Genomic DNA, 18,750 nt, shown 5'->3' on the forward strand with positions numbered 1-18,750 from the left:
TTGTATCTAGTTATAAAATAGATACAAGTCTTGTAATAAAGACTCTTTAATAGTTTCATGTTAGGTTAAAAACCTGCAATATTATATACATACTAATTCCTTTTTTTTTTAATCATATCTTTTTATTTCTCAAAGTACATAGAATGACCTTCATAAACACATATTTAGTCTTCTTTATGGCATAACTTTCCTTCTTCTAAATTTTATATACTATTTTCCATTATCGGAGTATGCAGCATTACTGCAGGCTAAAAACACGACGATGAACTGTGACTTTGAAATTTTATAACATCTTTTTTTCTGAAGTTTACACACAAAGCAATTTTTTCATAGCGCGTTATTTTTTTTTTTTTTTTTTTTTTTTATAAATATATACATATCTACATATATATTTATATACACATATATTAATTATAATAATTGTTGATCATGGAAAACACAAGTCCAGAAAAAACAATTACGGCAGTTTGTTCTGCTTCGGCTACAGTTGATAGTAAAGGCGTCATTGATCGCCAGTTCCCTGATCTTCGAAAGACATTTACAGGTAATAACTAAATAGATAGCATAAAGATACAGTCCTTTAATATAAATACTTTTATTAGACCCAAGTTTCTACAATACGCCACAACAAGATGTAGTCAAGCCTCTTGTAATCAAGCAAACTATCACAATGCCAGTTAATGGATTGAATGCTATTCAACAATGTGAGAAGAAGAAAGATGAATAGATTATTTTATAAAAAAAAAATGTTAACTGATTATCGTTGTTTTCTTTCCTTAGTACAACCGAATGGTCTTTGTGGTATTGTACCTTCTATTGATAGAGCTTATTTTGTTAATAAGAACCTTATTTATATTTGGGACTACACACAAAGGTAAAGAAGAAGAAGAGAAAAAAAATAATAAGATATATTATGATTATAATTGAAGCATTATGTAATAATTGTTATTATTTTTGGTTAGTCGAGATATAGTTACACTTCAAGAAGAAGATGATATTATTAGTATCGGGTTTGTTAAACCTAAACCTGGTATTTTTATTAAAGAAATGAAACAGTTGTTGATTGTTTCTACTACTCGAGAAGTCAGAATTGTGGGTCTTATATATGATCCTAAGACTGGCTTAAAGATATTTAATACTGATATGTCGACCAACACTGCTGGAGTCAATATGATTGATATTGTTGGAACAGATCAAGGCCGTATTTTTATGTTAGGTAGTGATGGAAATGTTTGGGAATTAGACTACAGAGTAAGTTTTTTTTCCCCCTTATGTATAGACAGACAGACAGACAGACAGATAAAGGTTTTAACACATACATTTAATAGAGTGAGGAATCCTGGTTTGTTAATAAATGCTCTAAAAAATTACATACGAGTGGAAGTTTGTTTGCTTTCTTATTTGGACAATCACAGGAACGAGTGATTCAAATTGCAGTCAACCAAAATGGCACTGTTTTATATCAATTAACAACGAATTCTAATATTTATGTGACTTATTTGGGAACAGATGGGAACACATTTAATACAGTTTACAAAAAGACAGATATCCTTTCTGATGCTAGAAAGACAAATACGAACTCAAACCATTTACGACTGGAAAATTTCAAGATTGTGTCTATTCATCCTACAACGTCATCAGAATCGATTGCATATCATCTTGTAGCTGTGACCTCAAGTGGCTGTAGAATCTATTTTAGTCATCATCAAGATGGACAATATCTTTTGTATGATGCTCTTCCTAATGGTCTTACTATTGTCCATATTAGATCACCCTCTGATGATTGTTTGACTACTGCAGATCAACTTGATAAAATTATTTATAATCAAGGTCTTCTTATGGCCATTAAACAACAACAAGATAAAATTATCTTCTTCTCTCCTGATTTAGGAAATCTAGCTAATTGTACTTCAAATACGTCTGATATTAGACTAACTGAATTTTATGGAACTATCGATATTCACGGCAAGGTATTAAGCTTGGTTGAATCTACAATTGTAGGTTCAGTGAATGAGTTGATGGCACCTTACAATTCTCCTTCACGCCATTTCCTTGTCTTGACAACCTCTGGCCTTACTGTGATAGCTAAACAACGACCTGTTGATATACTTTATAGATTATTAATGTCTTCAGGACGTGGTATTGAGAATTATCTTCAAGAATTTGAAAGTTTCTTTTCTCATTTTGGTTATGTAAATAGCTGTGCTCTTTGCTTCAATCTTATTTGTGCAAATACCTCTGTTGTCTCTGATCGTAATAACCCTCTTTATTATGTTGAACCCGTTACTGATACTGTAGAAGAAGGTGCAAAGGCTCTTTTAGAACGCTTTGGTCAAGTTCCTTCTCTTTTGAATACTCTCAATACTAATTCTAGAGAAACTTATAGTAGTAGACATGACGGTTTGGCTTTATTTATTTATCGTATCATTCATCCTATTTGGTCAAAGAAGCTTGTTAAAATGAATAATGAAGCAAATTATGAAACTACTTTGTTACCAAAGGAATTAAAGAATGTTCAACAAATCTTGAGGAAGCTTGCTTCATTTATCGAAAGGTAGTAAGAGTGTATATGATGATATCCAAATTTTGATAACTGATTTTCCTCCTTTTTTTTTTTTTTTTTTTTTTTAGAAATCCTGTCTTATTTCCAAAGACGCCTAATAATCATGTAACAAAATCTTATGAGAATTTACATGAATTTGTTATTTATTTAACAGAAGCTATTTCTTTCTTTGACTATCTCATTGAGACTGGTATTTCATCTATTGTGAGTTTGATGAAGCCCGACTCTCAGGCTCAACTTTTGAAGATAGATTTGAAGACCTTATTAACTACAACTGAAGGTCGTTTATTAGCAAGTGATTTATCATCTGCATTAATCAGTCATACATTCAAGAAAATTGATAATACCACTTATGTCATTGATGTTCTTACCCAATGTTGTGGATCCTTTTGTGATGCTAATGATGTATTATTATACAAGGCTTCTGATCAAATCTATGCAGCACGTAATGCTCCTAATACGAATCAAGCCAAATTAATCTTGACCGATTCATTAAATATTTTGAATAAGATTGCTATTCATATTCCTGCTGGAAAGGCAAGTGAAATTGCAAATCAATTTGCTCTTCAAGGCTATCATGTTTATGGTGTTCGACTTGCTATTGTCTGTGCACAAGCTCGTGATCCCAAACATGTTACTACAAGTTATATTCAAACCGGACAACCTCCAAATGATCCTCGACTTCAAATCTTGCAATCAAAAGAACCATTTTATGAGATCGTTTTTAACTTGCTTTATGAGGTTGTAACAAAGAACTTGAACACATCCTCTTCTCAAGATGATTACAAGAAGAGAGTCTTTTCAACTGCTTTTAGTTATGATGACAGAGCTTTCCAATATTATATTTATGAAAAGTTTATTGAAAAAAAGATGGGTCAAGAATTAATTAAGGTAAAGGGATTCAGGAGACTAATTATATATATACATACATACATACTTAATACTAACACGTTATCTTTCATTTTTTAGGCCTCTCCACCTCATCTTGAAGAGTTTTTAAACCGTACACCATTTACGTATGATCGTCTTAGTTTGCTTGCTGTTTATTATAGATGTAATGAAAGATATGAAGAAGCTGCACACACCTATGTAAAATTAGCAAGATTTGTGTAAGTTGCAATCTAAGAAGAAAAAAAAACACAACATAGTAGTTTAACCTTTTTTTTTTTGGGTAAAATCATTAGTGGAGAAAACATTAGTTTAAATACACGTATTGATAATTTGACTTCAGCTTCCATTTGTGCAAAATCTGTCACTACACCAGCAAAGCAATATGAAATGTATCATTTGTTACAAGAAATTGAAAGCCTTTTAGAATTAGCTCGTAAAGAAGCTGCTGCCACCATCACAACGACTACTCAGTAGATTTTATTTGAATAAATTTATTTTCTTTTTTTATTTTTTAAAGAAAAAAAAAAACACCAATTTATTCCCCCCACCCTTCCCTTCCCACTTCCTTTTTTTTTTACACATAAAGAAATAAAAGATTATAACTAAATAAAAAACATTTATACAATCGAAAAAAGACAAAACAATGTACATAAAAAACATGGTTTTTATTATGCTTAATAGGCTGATATACTCCCCGAAAATAAACTATAATTTTTTTTTCAAGTAAGTAAGATGATGACATTTGCATTTTTGTTTTATTTTATTTATTTCTTACTTACATGCTTATTTCTTCTTGGAGACACCAACGGTACGACCACGACGACCAGTAGTCTTGGTGTGTTGACCACGAACACGGACACCCCAATAGTGACGAAGACCACGGTGAGCACGGATCTTCTTCAAGCGTTCAAGATCTTCACGGTACTTGGTATCAAGAACGTTAGAGATAGCTTGAGAAGATTTACCATCAACAATATCCTTTTGTCTGTTAAGGAACCAAGCAGGAATCTTGTATTGAGCAGGGTTTTGAAGAATGGTGACGATACGTTCCAATTCTTCAGAAGAAAGTTCACCAGCTCTCTTGGTGAGATCAACATCAGCCTTCTTACAGGCAATGTTGGCGAAACGACGACCAACACCCTTAATAGAGGTCAAGGCAATTTGGATCTTGACACGACCGTCAACGTTAGTGTTAAGAAGACGAATAATGTGTTGGAACTAATAATATATATGAATATATGTATATATATATATATAAAAGGGGAAAAAATGAGCAAGTTAGTATTCACAAAATGCTGTAAAAGATTATTTATAAAAAAACATACAGTGCTTCTTTCGGGAACGACGAGCGACTAAAGTGAGAAAAAAAAAAGAAGGGAAATGAAGTTAGTTGCTAATTTTAATAGTCATTTCGATGAAATGATGAATTCGTTCAAGAGAGAATAAAACACATGGAAAAAAAAAAGATGTTTAAATGCTGGACATGATTTTGAATTTCGAATCTCGAATTGGATCTACTACAAACTTAAAAAAAATTGTTTCTCCCCTCCTTTATACCATGAAATCAATCTTTTAATCCATCCATCTATCGTTTTATTACATCCATCTTGAAACATTTCTTTCTGTTATTCTATTCTCCCTTTCTTTTTCACAATTCATCATTTCCTCGATGTACATATTTATATCTATTTATTGGGCATTACCATGATGGCAAAAAAAAGGGAAGGTCTTCTTGTTTACAGCTTGTCAACAACAATATGAACTTACATTGTTTCCAACTCCGATTCTTTATTTTTTTTTTATTTTTTTGCGGTAATGATGAATCTCCGGCAACAAGTCGTCAATAATTTTTGTTTGTATTTCTATAGAACACCTTTAGTTTAAGAGAATATTATTATCCAGTGTTTTGCATTTTGTATTAGACTTTTGTTCTCTTTTACTGACATTGAGGTGTGTAATTTAGTTTTAGTTTTTTTTTTTCCTAAATGGAGAAAAAAAAAAGGGAAAGAATACATGATATCAGGCTCTATTGAAGTTAGATATGAATGATAATTATTATTATTATTATTATTTTAGCTTGTGTGTGTACGTTATTTGGTATTAAAATTGACTTTTAAGTAACAGGTAACACTTGAAGTCTACATACTCAATACGTGTTGAATTTTCTTTAAAAAAAATAAAAAAAGATTTACTAATCTTGGAAAATCTATACAAGTTTAGATCCCTAATGAGTCTTACGCGTTCATAGTTTGAACGATCTATTCAAGATCTTTATATTGATCAAACTCTTTTTTTTTTCTTCTAAATGTACTGTTTTACATGTCAATCAACTTTAATTTATTAAATGTGTTTAAAATATATATATATATATATTTGTATATAAAATGTAAGCTAATAAAGGTATAATACATTGTGCATCTACGATGTTGGACGATCATTTCCAGAGTCATTTAATACCGATTTTACTGACATGAGTCTATAAAAAATAAACAATAATTGAAATTAGTCTTTAAAATGTCAACTAGTAAACACATGGACTTACATTGAGGCATGTAATGAACCCATTTTACGAAAGGTTGGAACTTGCTCAGCAGTAACTTTGATATTTGCTTCTAACTGTTTGATATTTTTATTGAGTTTATCAATTTCCTCTCGCAATTGAGCATAGTGCATCTTTTTGGAAGCATAAATTGTAGGAGGTTCATTCATAATATCGAGAACAAAAAAAAAAAAAAAAAAAAAAAAAAAAAAAAAAAAAAAAAAAGACCAAGTTGCTTCGGAACAATTAAAATTAAATCTAGAAAAAAAAAATAAATAATAAAAAAAAGCCCCCAAGAAGCAAGAATTGTTATGCTTATTATTTGTTGTTAAATGAAATATTGTTTAGTGTTATATTCTTAGTAATGTTCAAGTGTATGCTTTCATGATTTATTGCAAAAATAGTTTTGAAAACACACACACACACACACACAAGTCTTTTAAATTTTGCTTTACTATATTGTGAGCATCTATTCCACAGCACAGACTTTGTATGTGTAAAGATGCAAAACTGAAAATAATTTATAATATTGCATTTTATATGATAGCGTAGAAGACTCGACGCCTTCAGCCTTTTTCTCCTTTTCCTTTCTTTTCTTATAAAAATAATATATTCTAACTTTTACCAAAGCCACCGACCAAAATAAAACATATACTTTTTCTTTTTTTCATTGTTTTTTTTCTATAACCTATGTTATGAATTTTCGATTTAATAGAAAAGAATCTTTAATTGTATTTATAGAGAGCTATTTTTTCTTTCTTTTTAAAATAAAGTATATGCCTTGGTTTGAACTGTTAATTTTTATACGAGGAATACGCATCATCTCTAAATAAAGAAAAAGTTTTAAACATCCGCCTCTTATATGATGTGTTTGCGTCTACAGTCTGGGAAACTAGGTTGGGCCAATAAAAAAATAATTGGGTCATTCTCATCTACAGAAGCAAGTAAAAGTTCTCCTGATTTCTGTCTTATTTTGAGCTGTTTGTAAAGAACTGCTGTCACTCCCATCCTGAGACCCTTCAAATGTACACCGTCTTTTCCGAACATACCATTTCCGAAAGCTATAACAGGTAATTTACTTTTATCGTATTTGAAAGGTTGGGGCTTCGAAAGCTTCTTGGTGTTCCTGAAATAATAGTTAATGAATATAGTGTTTGTCTCTCTGCTTTGATGCTAGTATACTCACTTTGTCTGCTGGGGAACTTCTTTGTCTCTCATCTTCTTTCTTTTCTTCCTCTTCTTCTTTGTGTTTGTTCTTTTGGCCTTATTGTATTTTTTTTTCCACCATTAATGAGGACATTGGTCATTTCTTGTCTGGCCCTTTGAACTCCCTGGTATAGGTGAAAGCGACTTTCAGCAGTTGAGAAGTTGTTAAATGCTAGTATTCTGTTTAGATGTAAGAGGATATAAGTTATGTATTGCAAATAGTTTAAAAGAACAACTGTCTTGGTTGTAGGAATGTTGAGAAGTATATCCTCCATATTTTCTCGAGACATTCTTTTTGTTTCTCTCTTTGCGTGTCTTATAGACCCTGTTAAGGTATAGTACTCTTTAGTAGAGCATTGTCTGATTTGATGGGATTCATCACCCTCCCCATAAGCAGCAGCAGCAAAAACCTGATGTCGATTGGGATCCAGCCCGCAAAGAGAAACATCAGCCAAGTTTTCATTCTTCATAGCATCTCCCAATTGGAAAACTTCTACGTCTTCGCTAGATATGCATCTGTATTCATCTGTACTGTTGGTAATTTTTTGCAATAGAACCACATCAGCTTCTTTACAGTCGACTGGTAAAATGCGCTGGAGCATGTTGTTGCAAATATTTCTGACAGATCATATGTTTAATTTGAATCTACATATACTAATAAAGTATCAAATTTTAGCAAATTCTACCATTTATGGAAAACGTTCTAAAGTGACAAAGCTGTCGATCTGTCTGAATTATACTTTTAGGGCATTTTTTTCTCGGTTAAAGTCAGACTCAGTCTTTATTTTGAATATTAGCATGACGCATGACTTGAAATTATTCCTGATCCAAAATAATAATATGTTCGATGGTGACTTGGTTGGCTCCTCGGTGGCAAGCCGCAACATCGTGTCTTCCACTCAGACTCAGGGCTTACGTGGGATCATGCTATTATCTGCTTTGACATGCATAGCCACTTTCAAATGCCACACACCATCCCTGACCCTCTTTCCTTCGTCCTGAACAGGCTTTCTTCCAAAAAAAAAAAAAAAAAAAAAAAAAAAAAAAAAAAAAACTCCCGCCGTCCCAAAGTTTCCTGCATTTGGTCCGTTCATTAGTCGGTAGTATGCCCGAATATGCCACGAATTGGACTATATCCTTCACAACAAACCGCCTCCTGAACTCATTATTTCTAGCGTTAAACTGGTGAATTGGTTAAATCATTCATAGTAGTAGTAGTGGTAGTAGTTCAAATATTTCTTTTGCTGATTCTGCTTCTCTTTACTTTTATACATTTTCCTCTTTTCTTGCAAGAGATTTTTTTTATACAAAATAATACTTAGAACTGGCCAGGGCAAAACAATGTATTCATAGCCATTACGTGCGCAATGGTCTTTACTTTAATTAAATTACTCTTTAATCACATCTCTGTCCCATTTTCGTATTTCTGTTCCAATTCTACATCCGTGTCCCAATTTAATTTTCGAATGACCTAATTAGTTTTTTTATTGGCCCAATCTAGTTTCTCAGACTGTAATCCCAAAAAAAAAAAAAAAAAAAAAAAAAAAAAAAAAAAAAAACGTTCATTCAAGTTTTATTTAGATCATTATACCTTTTAATTTTTTTCTTCTTTTTCTAATGCAGTCTATGCGTAGACCGATAAAAGCTACTTTAGACAGTAAAAGTCGCTGGCATGAAAAATTCAAACGTGAATGTGCAAATCAAGTAAAATTAGCAAGACAAGAAAAATTGACAAGATTAGAAAAGATCAGGTTTGGTTTATAAGAAGATATGTATATATACAGTTAAATTCATTTTTATAATTTACATAAAAAAAAAAACTCCTCCTCCTTCCTTCCAATAATTATATACAGTTGATGCAAAAATATTAAAAGACGAATGGATAAGATTCAAGCAGGAAAATGAGCAATCGATGAGAGAAGAAGGGATTGTCGATATAGACAGCTTAATTGAAGAGAGCATACGAGAATATGAAGAAAATGAAGCTTATTTTCAACAAGAGCAAGAAGAGCTGGAAAATACATTGGCCTCTTATGAAGCTTCAAGAAACACAACGATATGTGTCAACTGTCAAAAGTCATCTTTAGTGCCTGATGCACGAACAATCGGACAAAACCCAATTGCCAGTTGCCCAAATTGCGGATTTTATGTAACTGAGTCCTGTCTTTATGATATCCTGACTGCTACTTCAGTACATTCTTCTAATTGTACTGGAATGATATCCTATTCTCTTGAGGCTGGCACTGATAATACTATCATCGGTGTTTGTAATATATGTGATCTTTGGAATTTGTTTTATATGTAAATACATAAATGTTCCTTTTTTTTTAGTATATTTATCCGCGAAGTTAGACTGTTATTTTTAAAAATGTCTTTTTTTTATACACATATTTTAATCAAATTTTAGTGATATAATATGAGTAGTAGTATATTCGTATCTAATCGTCTTCATCTTTTCAAAAAACAAATAGATGAAATAAATGTAAGTGAGGCTATGAATGAACTCAAAAAAATTGTATGACTCTTTATGAACATGTGCGTAAATATAATGAATTCAGGATGAAGAACAGATTCAAAATTCAAATGAATCAATTACAGAATTAACAGCAAGTCTTCGAAAGGAATTAAAATTAATAAAAATGGATAACCAAAATAGCATTTTAAAGCTATTGAAAGAATTTATTCATTGTTTGAATAGTAAAAGTGAAAAAGTAGGAATAGTAAATTTAGCAAATGTTTTCATTTATTTTATTTAAAAGAAAAAAAAAAAAAAAAAAAAAAAAAAAACGTTTTAGAATCAAGAATTTCTTTCTAAGAATGGATTTTCAGTTTTACAAGACTTAATTCCTTTATTAAATTGTCCTTATTTAGACATTCAAGTACAATCTTATTTAGTCATACAACAACTTGCAGATCAATTAGAACATGATGAACTTGTAGAAATGATGATGGATCAACTTATATGTTTATCATGGGAATATAATAATGATATTGAACAATGTTATAAAATAGCTAAATTTTCAGCTGTATTTACAGAATTATTTGGAAAAGGTTTCCTTTTATTTATGTAACAGAATTGTATGCATTCGATATTAATTTACTTTATATTTAGGACTAGAGAAAATGACAAAAGCTAGAGATTGGATGCTATTTTTACCATTTCTTTCCAATTATTTTGTCAAATTATTGAGTATTGTCGAGTCAATTTTGGTTGAAAAGTCCATTTTTTCTTCTTCAACAAAAATAATTTCTGATTGGGATCATATTGTGATTTTATTGACAAACAATTGCTTGGATTTTATACAGTTTATTTATACTCGAACAGTGAATCAAGACATTTCTGAGTTCCCTGTGAGTCATTTTTTTTAATAAGAATTATTTTTTCATTGCAACTAAAATACGCGTAAATCAAAAGTTTAATAGTGAAAATATTGGATTTGAAAATGGTGATACTAAAAGACGATACCTTGCCTATTATCTCCTGAATCTTGTACACGAAAAAATTATATCCAATTTTGATTTGCAAATGTCAAAAATATATGTTGACCAATTTCATCCTTCATTTCATTTTAAAAAGCCTACAGAGACGATGATTTATAATGTGAACGATCCTATTTATAAACCAATGTTTGATATTACAGATCGCTGCTTAGTAAGTAAAAAAAAGAAAAAATTTTTTAAAGTGGAGAAATCCAATATACATACATTTATAAGAAAATGGCTCTTGCATCGGATATTTCTTTTGAGAGATTATTTCAACTTCAAACTTCTATGAAGAAAAACGAAAGACATGATATTTCAAAAGGTATAAAAAGAAATTTATATACGCATATAATTATCGATTTTATTTAAGCTTTGTATTAGAGGATGAAATGATAGAGAATGATAGACAAATGATAAATGCACGTTTATATCCTCTTGGATATAATGGCATTGCAATACTTTTATGCTTATCTTTATATGATAAAATCATTCGGTCAGATATTCTTCATTTATCTAGTATTGGACTATTTCCTAACGATATAGATGCTTATTCTTTAGCCAAAGAGTTTATTGGAATAGTGTTAAATTTATTAAGAAGGTCCTAAATCTATAAATATTAAATCTAATGTAAATCATCATTAACTTGCTATGTTTATTATAGATCCTCTGATCGTATCCAGCAAGCAGATAAGTCTGTATTTGTTTTGCTTTACTTTGCTGATCATATACAGAAACATGTTTCTTTTGATGATTTAAAAAAATACGTTCCTGGACCTTATGGAAATGAACATGAATTTCAAGCTATCAGAATTATTGAGGTTAGTTACTTTCTTTCCCTCCTAACTCTCTCTCTCTCTCTCTCTCTCTTTATTGAAGAAAAGTAATTTATATACCTCTTTAAATTTCTTTTTTTTTTAACCAGGTCCTATCTTCTGCAGCTGCAACATGTCCTGATAGTTCAATTCGATATTTATTATATAAACTAATAGAGAGATTCATTAACTCTGGGGATGATGAAGTTCGGGTCTTTTTTATGCACCAACTACTTGAACATTGCCCTTTCCCTTCTATGAACACAGCTGCTATTAGTCTTTTAAAAGATCAAATTGGAAACGCCTTTAAAAATGAGGTATTATAAAATAGAAACTAGCTTTCTCTTTATACTAAATATATACATATACTGTAGCACTTTTCTATTTTCAAAAGTCCATATGTGTTTAAGAACTTTTTTCCTCTTATTTTCAAATTGAATTCAGATCCAAATTCATATTGGGAGAATTACAATTACATAATGCAAGCTTTAAATTTATATTATTATTTGCTCAATTTAGATAGGAAGAAGAACATTGTAAGTGAAACAAAAAGAAAAGAGCCCTTTCTTATTTATTTATAATCAAATTTCTTTAATTTCTAGACAACTATATGGAATTTAGATAATGTTAATTGGATGAAAGAAAACTACCTTACACCTCTTTCGAACTTAATAAAGACTTTAATAAAAAGACAGGTAATTACCAGAGAAACATTTTTTTTTTTTTTGACTGGGAAATTTAATCCTCTATTTTATACAGAGTAACCAAATTGAAGTTTTACAAGTCAATACCATGAATCATATTTTAGAAACTATTTATTTAAACTTGTAGTAGTACCTAATAATAATAATAATATATATTACATAAATAAATAAAAAGTGTCTGTTAGACATAAAGAAGGAAACCATAAAGACTGTAGTAGCAGCTATCATTTTTCTATGCGAAACATAATTGTGTTTTTGTGTTTATTATAGACTTAAAATTGCAAATAATTTTATTATCATTGTTATTATTTTCTTTTTCTTTTTCTTTTTTTTTTTTACCTGTTTAATTCTTAAAAAGTCATTTTCTGTCTCTTCTTCATTTTCTGTCAAACTGTCTTGTTGAGGATGATTGATTAATTTTTTATTTAAATTTACAGTTTTATGTCGATCTTGAATAGCTACTAATTTTTCTACTTTCTTCTTTAAATGTATCCTTCTGAATATGGATCTTTTATTATTATGATTATTTATTATATCTTCTTCAGTGTCTGAATATGAAGAAGATAGAATAAAAGCGTTTGCTTGTTCTACAAATAAATGAGTATGTAATTTATTTTTTATTTTATTTTATTTTATTTTTTTTACCTTCTTCATTTCCGGTCGTTTTTATCTTTTTCTTGGGATGAAAATGAATGTTATTATTCTCTGCATCAAGTATTTGTCTTGCAAAGACTGATTTTCTCTAAATAAAGTGAATATCTGTAAGCTGTTGTTTTATTTTATTTTATTTTAAAACCATACATTTATATCTTCTATTACAAGTGATTTTTCATATTCAACTCGGTTATCAAGTTGGCTTAATTCATATTCATACATTATTTCAATATTTGTTAATTCTTTCCTTCTTCTTTTTGACAAGATTCTATCTTGCTCCCTTATTGTTTTATGTGTGCCTATTTGTTCTTTAACTTAAATACATCATTTTATGTATTTATTTTATACCTTTTTCTATACATGTTAATTCATCTTGTAAAGCTTCAAGCTTTTCAGCGTAGATACTAAGCAAATTATATTACATTTGTATGCTTATTTTTTTTTACTTTCTTTAGTATCGTTATCTTACGTATTTCTATATAAAATCAATTCTTCTTCAATCTCTTTTATTTGATTCAAAGATGCACTCAAGGTGACTGATTCTTTATCATTGTTATTTGTTTCAATTGGATGATTTTCTTTTCCTTTATCTATAATAAGAACAACACACATACACATACACTCTTTTATTCTATTCATATTTATGTTTACCTTCTTGCTCTTCTTTTATTTGAGGTACTAGTGTACAGTCTAAGAGAATTTTTCTAGTTGAATGGCTTGGGCAATTTCCAATAATAAATTCGTCAACAAGAGATGAATCTATGACTGATGGCAATTTAGATTCCGCACTGTAGTAGACTGACATTATAAATAGTTGAATCAATATTTTTATTTAACTGTGAGGATAAACCGTTGTAAAATGTGGGGTTAAAAAATTAAAAAAAAAAAAATAAAAATAAAATAAAATAAAATAAAATAAAATAAAATAAAATAAAATAAAATAAAATAAAATAAAAATAAAATAAAATAAAATAAAAATAAAATAAAATAAAATAAAAATAAAAATAAAATAAAATAAAAAATAAATTATTAAATATTCACCACAAAATAATAATATTCAATAGTCGTAACACGACGGCTATAAACAAAGATGATTTGTTATGAAGAACTACGAATAATATTAAATGAAATAAATGGACTCATTTTATGTCTATGTCATAACATGTATAGTGCCAAAAGTCTACCACTTTGGATTATAAAGCACATAAATATAGACACGACTATTTGTATATTAGAACCTCCTGAGTAATATTTATTAATTTCCTATTTAGTAAAATAGTGTAAAATGTTCATTCAATTTAAGCTTATCTGCTATAGTGTTAGTAAAGCTTAAATATGATTAAAGAAGAATTTTATTAAAAAAAAAAATTAAAAAATGACCAATGAGCACATAGCATTTATATATGCTGCTTTGCCCAGGTCAGATCGCTATGGAAAGAAAAACCCTTTTGGGATATAAAAGGGAAAATGTTAAAGTATATGTATAAGTGATGATAATTAATTATCAGAAATTCGTTTTTGTATTGGAAGAAGATGATGGTCAGAGGGTTTAGGGATTTGGGAGTGAAGCTAGATAGTAAAGCTTAAATACAGAAAGACGGTCACCTTTTGACTGCAAAATTTAAATAATTTATTTTATTTTTTATTTTTATTTTTTTTTTTCGAGAATACGATTCATTAATTATGACTTCCAAAGAATTACCTAAGCTTGGTATAACTTCAACATGTATAACTACATTCGAGATTAACTCTTTTTATTATTATTATTATTATCCATGTTATAGTATTTGTTACTGGAAATAAGAATAAGCTTGCTGAAGTTCAAGCTATTTTAAAAGGAGTTATTGATGTCGAATCTCACAAAGTAGATTGTAAAGTATAGCCTTAGGTAAAGGCTCGAAAAAAAAAAAGGTTTTTTCTTATTCCTTATTTTTCTGTTATATACACATATACATATATAGTACCTGAACTTCAAGGTGAAACCCAAGAAATCGCAAAGCAAAAGTGTAAAATGGCAGCTGAATTGGTAATAAAGTTTAAATTCAAGATTTGAAATATGCCAATAATAACAAATTAAATTAGCTTAATGGACCTTGCATTACTGAAGATACTGCCTTGTGTTTCAACGCTATGAAAGGTCTTCCTGGTCCTTATATGTAAGTACACACACATATATGTATATATATACTTGGGGAAAAAAATAGAAAATACTAATACATAAAATAGTAAATGGTTTCAAGACTCTATTGGCCACGCTGGTATTAATAAAATGTTAGATGGATTTGATGATAGATCTGCCTATGCACTTTGTACTTTTGGTTACTGTGAGGGCCCTGGCCATGAACCTATTATTTTTGAAGGAAGAACTAATGTAAAAATATAATATAATAATAATAATAATATAGAATACATATAGATCTAACATCTATATATGTATAGGGCAAAATTGTAGCTGCACGCGGTCCAGCTACTTTTGGTTGGGATGCTATTTTTCAACCTGATGGATTTGAAGAAACGTAAGAAATGAAGATTATATTTTTTGAATGCGTAAGAAAGCTAACTTTTTTATTTATTTATTTTCTTGTCTAGCTATGCTCAATTGGATAAGAAGGTTAAAAATACCATTTCTCACCGTGGAAAAGCATTGGAACTTTTAAAGAAATATTTTGAAGACAAAACAACAAATTAGATTTAAAATAAAGAGCCATAGATGTACTTGATTTATATAAAAAAAAAAAAAGGTCTAATGCTTCTACAAACATGTCTCTTTTATTGTTTATTGTAGTTTCTACTTTGTTAAATATGAAACAGACTTTATTTATTTATTTTTTCAACGTAAAACTTTACTTTGAGAGAACACTCTACAAGCTACTAATTGTATATGTTAAATGTGAAACAGTTATTCTTGTTATAAGCTTGAATAAGCATGAAAATAAGTCTAAGTACTGTCTTTTTTATTAACCATAACTGTAATTTTGCATTGACTCGTAATATCCACTCACAACTATTCCATTTTTTATATTGATTGGTATCTTTTGGATATAATTATCTGATTGTTCTAATTTATCTTTTTTACTAATTAATATTAATCAGCTCGATATGGTATTCTATTCTTTAATTGAAATAATAGTACTGTTTCTCTCTTTCTCTCTCTTTCTTTTTTTTTTTCTTTATCATAATGAATTCATAATAATAACGATTCAAATAACTTTAATTATAATTCTTTAAAATTGTAACTTTACAATATCAGCAAGAGAAGTCCCAGCTTAAGTTGATGATCTTCAAATGTTTATTATCCATTTCAAAAAAAAGTTATTCTCAGCATTATTATTATTTCATATCTTCTCTCATCATGACGTTATTGTTTATGCATGAGTATTTTATATGCTGAGATTATAATCTTATTATATATATATAAATACTTCTTTAGAATCGATTGAATGTGCATTATTATACATATACTCTCTTTTATCTAATACACAAAAAAAAATGGATCAAGATAATACTGGAATTAGTAGTACTGGGCTGATGTCCATGGCAGCATCTCCTTTGCATAGTTTTAAGCCACTTAGCAATATATGTGAAAGCTTCTGTGGTATTCATCCTTACTGTGGTGATCTTAAACGTCAAGTGGTAGCCTATCACTATTGCTCCATGCTTGATGAAGATCGTCGTCAATGTTTAATCTATGATGATAATAAGCCAACTGCTAAACTGATTGGCGTAGAGTTTATGATCTCTGAAAAGTTGTTCAAAGAGTTACCCGAAGAAGAAAAGAAATACTGGCATTCTCATAAATACGAAGTAGAGAGTGGCATGTAAAGTAACACAAATTATAAAATTAAATGTATTATCATATATTTATTTAGTCAAAAAAAAAACTATATAAAACAGGTTGGTAATGAATTCTAAATCTATGGTACCAAACAAAGTTGCAACTATGGGTGAAAATGAACAATTGAAAGCAATTATAAACACATATGGTATAAATGCACTTATAAAAAAGAGAAAGAGAGAAAGAGAGAGATAATGAGATTTTAATTTAATATAAATATTAGGCAAGACTTGGCAATTTTGGCCTGTGGATGATAATCACAAATGTTCATCCAATATTCCCTATGGTCCTCCTCAATTATTAATGGCCTTTACAAAAGATGGCCAAGTAGATCCTAAACTTATTCAGGAACGCGATGAAAATATGGGAGTAGATAGTAATCAAAGAAGAAAAGATCGTGAAGGTGTATTGGTTGGAAATACACCATTAGAAGGCGCTGACCATTGGGAGCATTCTGCACCATGGCAAATCAAGATAGAGCAGCAAAAATAAGCACATACTGACTCTATGAAATATTATTTTTTTTTGAACCCATTTTACAGCAATACTTTTTTACGAAATAAATATCACGTATCACAAAAAGAATAATCCTTTTCTATAACGAACATAATTCTCCCAACATTTTAGTATGAATTTGCTCTTCTTTAATAAATATTTGTATTGGAGACTTTGCAGCAAATGATTAACTAGAGAAAAAAAAGGAAATCTATTTCATGCAATTTATTAACAAAGATGACATAATTTTAACACGAGGATAAGAAAGCCATTCTCTTTTTTTTTTTTTTTTTTTCTAAAGATGAACTCCTACAATATGTTAAAGTGTATTATAAAGCATACTATATAGTAAATATGTAATTACAACTACAAATGAAGAGAGAGATACAGTAGTAGTTGTAAGTTCCTGTTTTTTCTTTAATAGAATTATCCGACAAAACTTACACCTCATCATAATCATTATCAGTTATCCCCATGCGCATTAGAATACATATCCATATTATTGACGAACTCCTTTACTTGTAAGCTGTTCCTGATATATAACATAGTAGCTATAATACATTATTATAGTACATCTAATAATAATTTTCATTGCCTAATATATTTTTATTAGCCTAATTGTATATCTTTAACAGCTATTTGCAGTTGCATTTATGTAGCAAACTATAAACTTAATACATTAAATGCAATTACATAAAGTATATATGCATATGTATATATTAGTTATAAGGTTCATATGTAACTTCCACATATACAGTTTACAATTTTTGTTTTTCATTTATAGATTTAGTAGATCGTCAAGGAGGTAAAAGAAACAATAACCATTTCTACTGATGAATAATTTGTATTGGCGTAACAAGTATATGTAATATTTGAAGAGAGTTTTATGAACTTTTGTCATAATGATTAGCAATCTTTACTGTAATACAAATCATTTCATACATCATGTATTGCACATTCTAAAAGCTTATAGTATTTTTTTTTACCTTTTCTTCCTTCTCCTTCTCTTATGTTGTTCAGAATGGGGTAATAATATGCTTTGAACTTTAAAAGAAAAAAAAAAAGGAAGAAGTTTGTCTTTAGTCACACTAACCCTGAAATGCCAAAAGCATGAACTTTTTATTTTTTTTCCTTTTTTTCATTTACAACGGAGTCTATGAGTTTTTATTGCTTTTTATAATAGACGTGACTTGTACATACTATTGCTCTCCTTGACTCTATATGGTTATATCTATAGTATTGCATGCAAATAACATAATATGATGATGATGATAATAATATTATCTTCTTTTCCCTTATGAGCCTATATCTCCCTTTTCTATCTCCTTTGAATGCATTTGTTTACTTGCTGTTTTTGTCTATTCCCTTTACTAATAAAAAAAAATGTCATATTTCTCCTTTCTTTCTTTTTTTCTCCTTGTAGAGCTTTTCTTGGAATAGAGAACTTGATATATTTCAGCTTGTCAACTCCTTGATCTTCATACCTTTTTTTTTTTAAGAAAAAAAAAGACAACATGCTTTATCATTTCTTTTTTATTATTATTATTATTATTACTTCATTAACTATA

General features: G+C 29.2%; 10 protein-coding genes across 10 annotated transcripts; 6 read left to right on the forward strand and 4 right to left on the reverse strand.

Moving 5' to 3' along the window:
* The first annotated feature begins 364 nt into the window (after window positions 1-364).
* Window positions 365-4,039, forward strand: BX663DRAFT_461222 (Nup133 N terminal like-domain-containing protein). The gene is made up of 8 exons (XM_051523949.1): window positions 365-544; window positions 603-704; window positions 781-874; window positions 963-1,251; window positions 1,329-2,554; window positions 2,632-3,454; window positions 3,533-3,672; window positions 3,748-4,039. Exons 1-8 carry the CDS (start codon window positions 430-432, stop codon window positions 3,926-3,928), a joined length of 2,970 nt encoding a protein of 989 aa, XP_051378776.1. The 5' UTR covers window positions 365-429; the 3' UTR covers window positions 3,929-4,039.
* Window positions 4,040-4,101: 62 nt separating this feature from the next.
* On the reverse strand, window positions 4,102-5,191 carry BX663DRAFT_523482 (40S ribosomal protein S18). The gene is made up of 4 exons (XM_051529525.1): window positions 5,158-5,191; window positions 4,780-4,806; window positions 4,234-4,672; window positions 4,102-4,159 (listed from the first exon to the last, which is right to left on the reverse strand). The coding sequence occupies exons 1-3, from the start codon at window positions 5,158-5,160 to the stop codon at window positions 4,238-4,240; spliced, it is 465 nt and encodes a 154-aa protein (XP_051378777.1). The 5' UTR covers window positions 5,161-5,191; the 3' UTR covers window positions 4,102-4,159; window positions 4,234-4,237.
* Window positions 5,192-5,746: 555 nt separating this feature from the next.
* Window positions 5,747-6,185, reverse strand: BX663DRAFT_523485 (uncharacterized protein). The gene is made up of 2 exons (XM_051529526.1): window positions 5,997-6,185; window positions 5,747-5,930 (listed from the first exon to the last, which is right to left on the reverse strand). The coding sequence occupies exons 1-2, from the start codon at window positions 6,161-6,163 to the stop codon at window positions 5,873-5,875; spliced, it is 225 nt and encodes a 74-aa protein (XP_051378778.1). The 5' UTR covers window positions 6,164-6,185; the 3' UTR covers window positions 5,747-5,872.
* Window positions 6,186-7,097: 912 nt separating this feature from the next.
* On the reverse strand, window positions 7,098-8,229 carry BX663DRAFT_564440 (uncharacterized protein). Its single transcript, XM_051532047.1, has one exon. It carries the CDS (start codon window positions 7,799-7,801, stop codon window positions 7,208-7,210), a length of 594 nt encoding a protein of 197 aa, XP_051378779.1. The 5' UTR covers window positions 7,802-8,229; the 3' UTR covers window positions 7,098-7,207.
* Window positions 8,054-8,408, forward strand: BX663DRAFT_442373 (uncharacterized protein; the record flags this gene model as incomplete). The annotated part of the gene is made up of 2 exons (XM_051523509.1): window positions 8,054-8,269; window positions 8,304-8,408. Coding segments are annotated over 2 exons (321 nt in total), but the record flags the coding sequence as incomplete, so codon positions are not given.
* Window positions 8,409-8,816: 408 nt separating this feature from the next.
* Window positions 8,817-9,504, forward strand: BX663DRAFT_555517 (uncharacterized protein; the record flags this gene model as incomplete). The annotated part of the gene is made up of 2 exons (XM_051531634.1): window positions 8,817-8,955; window positions 9,053-9,504. 2 exons carry the CDS (start codon window positions 8,817-8,819, stop codon window positions 9,502-9,504), a joined length of 591 nt encoding a protein of 196 aa, XP_051378781.1.
* A 1,567-nt stretch (window positions 9,505-11,071) lies between these two features.
* BX663DRAFT_533156 (uncharacterized protein) lies at window positions 11,072-12,075 on the forward strand (the record flags this gene model as incomplete). Its single annotated transcript, XM_051530507.1, has 5 exons — window positions 11,072-11,198; window positions 11,226-11,280; window positions 11,344-11,500; window positions 11,605-11,811; window positions 11,869-12,075. 5 exons carry the CDS (start codon window positions 11,072-11,074, stop codon window positions 12,073-12,075), a joined length of 753 nt encoding a protein of 250 aa, XP_051378782.1.
* A 355-nt stretch (window positions 12,076-12,430) lies between these two features.
* On the reverse strand, window positions 12,431-13,657 carry BX663DRAFT_555519 (uncharacterized protein; the record flags this gene model as incomplete). The annotated part of the gene is made up of 7 exons (XM_051531635.1): window positions 12,431-12,469; window positions 12,538-12,785; window positions 12,844-12,940; window positions 13,018-13,160; window positions 13,201-13,256; window positions 13,322-13,442; window positions 13,504-13,657. 7 exons carry the CDS (start codon window positions 13,655-13,657, stop codon window positions 12,431-12,433), a joined length of 858 nt encoding a protein of 285 aa, XP_051378783.1.
* An 849-nt stretch (window positions 13,658-14,506) lies between these two features.
* Window positions 14,507-15,593, forward strand: BX663DRAFT_523521 (inosine triphosphate pyrophosphatase). Its single transcript, XM_051529528.1, has 7 exons — window positions 14,507-14,563; window positions 14,637-14,723; window positions 14,814-14,878; window positions 14,935-15,008; window positions 15,079-15,223; window positions 15,292-15,368; window positions 15,442-15,593. Exons 1-7 carry the CDS (start codon window positions 14,536-14,538, stop codon window positions 15,539-15,541), a joined length of 576 nt encoding a protein of 191 aa, XP_051378784.1. The 5' UTR covers window positions 14,507-14,535; the 3' UTR covers window positions 15,542-15,593.
* Window positions 15,594-16,294: 701 nt separating this feature from the next.
* Window positions 16,295-17,373, forward strand: BX663DRAFT_523523 (uncharacterized protein). Its single transcript, XM_051529529.1, has 3 exons — window positions 16,295-16,670; window positions 16,747-16,835; window positions 16,911-17,373. The coding sequence occupies exons 1-3, from the start codon at window positions 16,342-16,344 to the stop codon at window positions 17,177-17,179; spliced, it is 687 nt and encodes a 228-aa protein (XP_051378785.1). The 5' UTR covers window positions 16,295-16,341; the 3' UTR covers window positions 17,180-17,373.
* Window positions 17,374-18,750: the final 1,377 nt, after the last annotated feature.

The sequence above is a fragment of the Cokeromyces recurvatus genome, assembly GCF_025118155.1.
Source record: "Cokeromyces recurvatus strain NRRL 2243 chromosome Unknown BX663scaffold_36, whole genome shotgun sequence".
In the NCBI taxonomy this organism is placed as follows: Eukaryota; Fungi; Mucoromycota; class Mucoromycetes; order Mucorales; family Mucoraceae; genus Cokeromyces; species Cokeromyces recurvatus.